The 8,801-nt window shown below is 37.2% G+C and overlaps 1 protein-coding gene across 3 annotated transcripts; it reads right to left on the bottom strand.

The window, feature by feature from the left end:
* Positions 1-2,448: 2,448 nt before the first annotated feature.
* Positions 2,449-8,578, bottom strand: LOC107738960 (C-type lectin domain family 4 member E-like). 3 transcript variants are annotated; one of them, XM_016550890.1, is made up of 10 exons: positions 8,533-8,578; positions 7,764-7,849; positions 7,077-7,194; positions 4,709-4,819; positions 4,573-4,620; positions 4,383-4,454; positions 4,157-4,219; positions 3,886-4,043; positions 3,559-3,671; positions 2,449-3,344 (listed from the first exon to the last, which is right to left on the bottom strand). In XM_016550890.1, the coding sequence occupies exons 3-10, from the start codon at positions 7,150-7,152 to the stop codon at positions 3,179-3,181; spliced, it is 807 nt and encodes a 268-aa protein (XP_016406376.1). In that variant the 5' UTR covers positions 7,153-7,194; positions 7,764-7,849; positions 8,533-8,578; the 3' UTR covers positions 2,449-3,178. The 3 variants fall into 3 exon arrangements, with proteins under 3 accessions (XP_016406376.1, XP_016406375.1, XP_016406373.1); XM_016550889.1 differs by lacking the exon at positions 8,533-8,578 and having other exon boundaries at positions 7,077-7,197; positions 7,764-7,974; XM_016550887.1 differs by lacking the exon at positions 8,533-8,578 and having other exon boundaries at positions 7,764-7,972.
* Positions 8,579-8,801: the final 223 nt, after the last annotated feature.

Genomic DNA, 8,801 nt, shown 5'->3' with positions numbered 1-8,801 from the left:
CTTCACAAGCAGTGAGGCTTTATCCAAACAGTTTGTCATGAGCTGTGTGTCCGAAACCGCTCCCTATCCCCTATATCGGGTGTCGGCCATTTTGTAGTGCTGTCTGAATTCTGAGTGAACGAGTTCATTCCCTACATTCGTTCACCCCTTTCTGATATAGTGCACTCAACTGCCATTATATAGGGATTAGTGAATGAGTGAACGAGTGAACGAGTGAGCGATTTCGGACACAGCTATGGATAAAGCTGTAGAGGACGCTGCATTAGTGACCTCTTGTGGAGAAAAGTATAGAGAAAAATACAAAGTGACAACAGGCAGAAATTTTTGGAAGCATGCAGTAGGCATGTTGTAAAAATACTAAATTACCAGCATTTTAGTTCCATTCTGTTTCTCAAAAAAACCTATCACATGGCTTCAGAAGCACACATTCCATTTACATTATTCATTTTCATTTAGCTATAGCACACAATTCATATATTATATACTATCCTTAAATGTTTAATTTTTGTTGCTAGACATAACACAGATCTTGTCCATTTTTGAAATTTAACTTAGAATTAGCACTGTTTCTTTCCAGAAGATTTACCAAGACGAGAACCACAAGGCTGCAGCCTACTCAACACACTCAAAAAATATGTAAGCCTAAATTTAAGATTTATTTGAATTGCATATAACATTTCCATTCATTTGGATTACAGAGTCTTAACTAATAAACTTAACATGATGCATATTTGGCAGTCATGCATAGATGAAACGGGTAAGAAACAGGTAAGTTTAGTACTAATAAACAATGTATTTTAAATACACAATAACCAAGTTTGCCAAGATTGAGACTCAATTTGAACAGGTTGATTCTAGGGCGCTATGGCAGAGTATGCAAATTGTAACAGAATATAAACCCAGATCCTCTTCTATAATTAATGGCAATGGTTCCTTAGTTAATGATTTAAATATATTTTATTTATGATTTGAGGCTAGTAATGTCAGTTCAGATGGGGAAAATGTAAAAGATGGGATCTTGAACTTGGTAAGAGAAAATGAAGATCTGGTCATTACTGAAATGGATGTTAGAAAAGAACTATACAAAATTAACATCAGGAAAGCATGTGGACCAGACAATATCCCTGGACGTGTATTAAAAGTCTGTGCTAGTCAATTAGAACCAGTTTTTACAACTATTTTTAATCGTTCTCTTAACCAGGGGTTGTTCCCAGAAGTTTTAAGTCTTCAATTATTATCCCAGTCCCTAAAATCCCTTGTCCTGCCTCTCTGAATGACAATCATCCTGTGGCCCTCACTTCTGTAATAATGAAGTGTTTTGAAAGATTGGTCAGAGCTTATATTTGTTCCTCTCTCCCCAGTGGTCTGGATCCCTTACAGTTTGCATATAGGCCTAATAGGTCTACAGATGATGCTATTAACTATATTTTGCACTCTGCTCTTTCACATCTGGATCAGGGGTAAGGGAACTATGTGCGGATGCTTTTCGTGGACTATAGCTCTGCTTTTAACAGTGTTGTTCCCTTAAACCTCTGCAAAAAGCTTCGAGATTTAGGGCTGAGTTCTTCCATTTGTCACTGGATCATGGACTTTTTGACAGGACGCCCCCAGGTGGTTAGAATGGGAAACTACTCCTCCTCTACACTCACCCTCAACATTGGAGCCCCCCAGGGCTGTGTCCTCAGTCCTGTGATTTACTTTCTTTATACCAGCGACTGCATGGCTAAACACAGTTCTAACAAACTGGTGAAGTTTGCTGATGACACCGTGGTTTTAGGCCTTATTAGTAAAAACGATGAGAAGGCCTACCCTGAGGAAGTGAATGCTCTCTTCACATGATGTCATATTAATAATCTCTCTTTGAATGTCGCTAAGACTAAGGAGATGATTATCGATTATGGGAGGAAGCAAGTGAGGAATTACAGCCCCTTGACGATCGGTGGGGCCACAGTTGAAAGGGTGAGCAGTTTTAAATATCTTGGAGTATATCTCACAGAAGAACTTTTCCGGGAAAATGCATATAGATCACCTTGTGAGGAGGGCAAATCAACGTATTTACTAATTATGACAGTTGGCTAGGTTCAAGGTCTCACAAAAAGTGTTGAGGACTTTTTATACTGGAGCCGTGGAGAGCCTACTCACAGGGAGTATTATCTTCTGATTTGGAAGTACAACAGACCAAGATCAGAAAGCATTGACTAGTTGTAAGGTCAGCACAGAAAGCCATCAGGACCTCGCTCCCTGACATCAAAAACATTTATATTCAGAGATGCAGGACCAGGGCTAAAAGAATTATTAAAGACTTTTGTCATCCTGGACACAGTTTACTGTTATTGCTCCCATCAGGGAAGCGATACCAGATTTTGAGAACCAACACAGAGAGACTGAGAAGGAATTTTTATTCTCAGGCAATCCGACTATTGAATAAGGACACTGAATGAGTCTGCAGACTTTTATTAGTATTAAATATATAATTTGCAGATTTTGCACTGTATTGATCTTATTTATGTTTATGGCTTTATATATTTTTCTTGGGGGGTTCTTGTTTTTATATTATTGTTGTTAGTATTTTTGCATTGTGGGATGAGAAACTAGGGAAAAATCATTTCACTACATTGCATCACATGTATATGTAGGTGACAAATAAAGAACCTTGAACCTTATGTGTTTATCATCAATAAATCCAATTGGTTTCAATCTCATACATTGTAACCAACTGAGTATTGCTTGATCCACAGCTAGCCATATTTTAACCATGTTTATACTTTTTAACTGAATAAATGTAATTTTCACAATGAACATGTTTGTGCTGGTTCTCAGCTATTTGAATTCATGCATTTCAATAATGATGCCATGATCTGACTGACAAATATGCATCACATTAAGCTTATTAGTTTGTTAAAAATGTGTAAGCCAAATGGGCAGAAATTGTATATGCAATTCAAATATATAAATCTTACATTTAGGCCTAAATAGTTTTTTGAGTGCACAGCAGTTTCATATAGGATACTTAAGCACTTAAATAAAAATCAAAATGACAGGATACATAATTACAGAGCTTCAGTTCAATCACTGGAGAAAAAAAAACATTTTTAATCTGAGTAAATAAATCCAAAAGAGCCTTGTTTTCTGTGCATATACATAATAGACCTTGTTAAGCATCACTGATGGAGGTAAATTATTTCTTTTCACAGATAAACTTCCACTTAGAATTGCAAGAACTATCAAACCAATTGTTTAAATAGTTGAAATTGTTGTTCACAAGTGCACAGTTTTCTCCAGTGAGATCCAGTTTTTTCCAGTTATCAGGTTCACTTATCTCAGAATCTCTCCCGTGCCAAAACCTTCAAAAGCAGAAACAGGCGATCAGATATAAAATAATATTCTACCTTACAGTAATATTTTGTAGAAAACCAAACTGTAGCTTTTGTAAAATATGCCATTGTTGCAAATATTTTAATGTTTGAGTACCATGACGAATGATAATAATACATTTGATTAAAAAATATATATATATTTTAAATATATTGCTAAACAAATAATTGCAGTATTTCTTACAGTACTCCAGTTTCATTGAGAGTTTGGTTATTCACCCAAACCCAAAGTCCCTCAGTGTCCAGATCATTGAGACCAATCCAGTACGTATCTTTAATTTTAGAGGCCAGAAACAGCTAAAAAAGAAAATGTACATTTTTCAAAATCTTCAAAAGCTAAAAACACAGAATTTGTAATAATACACTTTTTTTTATGCTTGTGCATTTTGTTAAAAAAAAAAAACACAACAACAACAGTGCAATTCTGTTTCTGAATATTGTGTTTCAACAGATTAAAAATATAAAGTTCTTTGAGTGCACAACCAACAGTGATTACTTAAAAATTTCTCACCTGTTCTGTTAGGCTGGTTATGGTGACCAGATCAGCTCCTTTTGAAACACAGAAAGCACGGCTGCTTGACCAGTCCATTTTATTAGAGCTGAAGAAGTACAACTTTCCATGAAAAGATGTCAAGCTCATATCACAGTTCAAAGACTGAGCTGTAAATGCTGAAATAAAAGCATATGAAAATGTATCCATTCTTCAGACCATGACATACTTGAAATAAAAAAAAGTGCAGAAATGTTCAAACTCTGTCTGAAAGGGTCTGGAATCAGCTCACCTTCATAAAAAGACAGTTGTTCTCCAACTATGCTGTAGTTAGCTGCAAGCTCTCTCACCATGACTGGTACAGACAGTTATGAAAAAAAGATAAGTAAAATAAGTGGTTGGAGAAATGTATTCCAAAGACTGACTTGTATTTACTAAACAAAACAAATAGGCTAAATCAAAGCTGGCTCAGAAGTGGTACTCTTTGTCCAAGTAGGACTGAAACTAACATAACTCACTATCGTTAATGCGGAGATCTTCTGTAACTCTGGTGTAATTGGCTCGAAGTTCCTCAGTCTCTCTCACCATGACTGGTACAGAGGAAGTTATGAAGAAAACAAGAAAAAAGCAGACAAAGTCAGTCCTGTAGTCCTTTCTCTTTATGCACTATTAATGAAACTTTGCTGTATTGAATGAGTTAAAAATTACTGGTGACATTAGTTTCCTGGGCAGACAGCTTCACTGAAACACTGACATCTGTTTAAAGACAAAATATAAGCAGTGATGTCACTGATACATCTATATGTGTTATGTCCACTATACTGTATTTATTAGTTATACTCACACAGTATACTCAGAGCACAGAGACCTCCAAGAGCAAAAAACAGAGAGACAATCAGAAGAACTTCTGTCCATTTAGGTGGACAAAATCTTTCCTGCTCTTCAGTGGAGTTACCTGTGGTAGAAATTTAATGAGACAATTATTTCTGAACCCTTGAATCAGTACAGAATTTCTGTCTGGAACTATGCCCGAATTTACATTTGGTTAATTTCTGTATAATATATTTTTTAACAAAATAAATTTTCAACACCTGTGACAGCTTGGCCCAACCAGACAGTTTATGAATTGTACTCTTGTACTGAGAACACAGTTTAAAGTTTGTTAAAATCTGCCTTCATCATTGTCGATTCTTGTCTGAATGTATGCCAGTGTCATTTTAATGCAATCATTGTTACCCAAAAGATGTGAGAAAAGTACTGAAATTTTAGTTGAAAGGATAAAATTCACAAGTATCATTCTATTTTAAGATTACTTTTATAATTTAATAGATTAGGTAATCTCTTAAAATTGACTTGGATAATAATCTTGTAAAAACTAGCACCGGTTTCCCTAAAGTTCTATGGTGACACACATACGAATAAAATATCACTTTCCTTTGGAAGGCTTCACAGCATCATGAAAACATGAACACTTATAATCTGCCCACAGGAAATCAAATGGCAACTTCACACCCGTTCATACATCACTGTTGCTTTAGGCAAATATCTAAATCTGCTTTTGACAGATCTATATATTTACAACAGATTCACAGATTTAAAGCTTATTTCACATTCAGCATTACATGTGAACTTTCTGCTTTCTTAACACATGACATTGGTGTTGGTAGCAACATGCTTGACTGTCTGAGATTTGTATTTATTTATTTACATGACAGTGTCGAGGGTTCAGTTACCCAGGAATGCATAAATGGATAAAATGCTGTGAGCTGTACCACTGACGGCCTTCTCATTACTCCACTTCATCTCTCTGACCACTTCAGACCACTTCTCCAGTCCACCTTCATGTTCACCACTGACTCGTTGTCTGGTCTCCTTTTGCTGTAACCTCTGCTATCTCTCCGCTATACATTTCTCCTTTGTGGTCTCTACCTCCCTCCCACAACTAACCACTTTTCTTCTCTTGATGTCAGTGTAGCTGCTGACATTCTCTGCCTTGACAATACCTGTCCTCTCACCCCCAGGCCAGCATGTGCAACACCCTCCAGCCCCTGGCTTACAGATGCTCTCCACAATCATCAAACCAGGCTCGGGTCTGCTGAGAGGGAAGGGATCAAGACTAAAAATCCTAAGAAATATCTAAGTAGTGTGCGATATAGCATACTAGCCGGGACAACTTCTTTATGTTTACAGACGTGACGTAATGACGCAGCGCCATGCTCGAATTTCCCGCTCGAATTAGCCCAAGTCAAAGCATATATCAAATTATTATTTTTTTATATCAATTATTAATTGTTTTATTTCTAGATAAATTAAAGTAACGAAAACAAAAAATGTACACATTAAAGCCTATTCGTTACTCATATGAATTTAGTAAACCTATTTTTAGTAAATATTATTTTGTTAATGAAACAAAGGCTTTAATGACAACTGCTACAGGAGATCTTACCAACATTGTTACCTGCTCTAACCCACATCAAAACATCCCTCACCACTGGCAAATTTCCCACAGCATTTAAGCAGACTCGGGTAACCCCACTGCTCCATCCCACAGCAGGTGAAAACTACAGACCAGGCTCTCTTCTGCCTTTTCTATCAAAAACTCTTAAAAGAGTCGCGTTCAATCAGCTCTCTGCTTTTCTCTCCCAGAAAAACCTACTTGACGAAACCAGTCTGGCTTCAAAAGTGGACACTCCACCGAGACCACCTTGCTGACCTTTGCTGACCTTTACTGAAACTCTTCAACTGGCAAGAGCGACCTCCAAATCATCTGTTCTTATTCTGCCTGTCTGCAGCCTTTGACACAGTTTATCACCAGATCCACCTATCCACCCTTGCTGACCGAACTGCTGAGATCATCGCAACCTTTTCTGCAAGCACTTAACCACCCCACCACGCCCACTCTTAACTAATGCGACACATAAATATTATCTGCATATTTTCTCCTCTTCTCTATAGCCTGCTTCCTAATCTTGTCTAATAACCCTGGCATTGTGTACTACGAATGTTGTTGGCTCTTTGACAGAATTACTTTGTTCCTCTTTTTGTAAATTGGATTTGGATAAAATAATCTGCTAAATGCAAAATGGTCTGAAATAAATAAAGCATCTCCTAAATGTGTAATTGTTTAAAAAAAAACAAAAAACTTTTTATACAGTTACTACAGTGATATAATTACAAATTGTAATGAATACTGATAATATCCCCATCCTTACCTTTGTACTGAGAGTGTATTTCATCTGAATCAACTGTTGAATACATGAAACTAGAAGTCTGAAAGACTGAGTCCATTTCTTGAGCCTGACAGAAGACGTGTCCACTGAGACTTGAGTGCTGCTTGAGATTGCGGAGAATAAGGAAGTCACATAAAGTGTCATTCTTATTAATACAGACAGGACGTTATGTCTCAATAACAAATCTGTTTGAATATGTGATAGTCAATAAAATATTAAATGAAATAAGGTATAATTCTATGTATGTTCTGTCCTTTTGATGTTAAAACTGACTGCAAGAAGAGTGATGTGAGAGCTATCAAAACTAGAAGCTTTTGTTTTATTAGGTAAATCTGCTTCATAAATCCATTAAAAGTCAGAACAGGAGATATGCTGCATTTAGTTGGGTAAAAGTAAGCAAATCCAAATCCAATTTTGTTCTGCACATGTAGGGGAGAGTGGGGTAAGTTGAGCCATATTTTACTTAGGTGGTCCTAATAAATAATGCATGCTGCCGTGATCAAAAATATAGTGTGATCAGTACTGTACATTCAATCACTCGTCTCACGTTAATAATGATCAAATAATTACTGTTGCCAGCCGAAGTGTAACAACAATGGAACAGAAGTACCACTAACGGATCAGGGGTAAGTGCCGTATTTCCTTTAAGAAATATCCAAAAACACTTACCTCCTTTATTGTAGGTCCTTTCCTGATCTCTGGCGTGCTTTTCCTGGTTCACAGGGAGAATCCCCCCTTCGCGGACGGGCCCACAACTGTTAAAATAAATTGTTTGAGAAGATTAGATCAGGTTGAGTGATGGAGCACAGATGCGGGTACCCGGGACCAGAAGGACACAGACACAAGAAGTGTGGTTTACTCAAGGTTCAAGTCTGTGAGGGGCTTATTTATATAGGTAACAGAGGAAGTGAAACTGTTAACTCAGCACATGCAAGGAAATGGAACGATACAGCTAAGGAAAACAGCTATTCTAAATAATTTCTTGTGATTATGATGTAATGCTGGTGCATACAAAGGGGTACAAAGAGTCACAGGGTGTTATAGAATGTCACACACACTTTGCCCCATAGTTGACCTTTTTGAAAAAATAGCTACCAAGTTAGGCTAATATTTAGCTAATCGATTTGTATTGTTAAATCACCTATAAGCATCATAAATATTTTTAGACCTGGATAAATTTGCTTTCAAATACCAGCCATTGCATCTGTTATGCAAAAATTTTACTTTGTCAAGCCAAAAAGTTGGCACCCCATAAAAAGATTTGTGCTGGTTTGTGCCGTTAAAAGAAACCCTGTAACTATGACCGCTTCTTTTATATAATAAAAAAAAACTTTTATGAACAGTGACGTCACTCTCCACCCCATGCAATCTAAATCGTTCCAAAACGGTGGCATTCGTTTGTGCTCGATTTGTGCTGGTTTATGACGTTCAAATTTACATTGTATCTATTTCCCGTCCTCAGAAATAACAAATACAAAACGGGCCAGTGACGTCACTCCATAGTTTTGGTGATTATTTCTTTTTATGGGGTGCCAACTTCACGGAGGTGTCAGAGATCACAATCACCCGAGTTCTGAGCACGCACACCTGACAATCAGCACCAATCAGCACCCTGCACTATAAGAGCACACAGTTCATTCAGTCACATTGTCTGGTTACCCGCCTGTTTGATTCTAACTCGCCTGTGTCCGGAGTCTGACTTCCCGT

This window comes from Sinocyclocheilus rhinocerous, unplaced genomic scaffold, assembly GCF_001515625.1.
Source record: "Sinocyclocheilus rhinocerous isolate Xijiao unplaced genomic scaffold, SAMN03320098_v1.1 scaffold2812, whole genome shotgun sequence".
Taxonomy (NCBI): domain Eukaryota; kingdom Metazoa; phylum Chordata; class Actinopteri; order Cypriniformes; family Cyprinidae; genus Sinocyclocheilus; species Sinocyclocheilus rhinocerous.
This window is presented reverse-complemented; position numbering and strand designations above follow the sequence as displayed.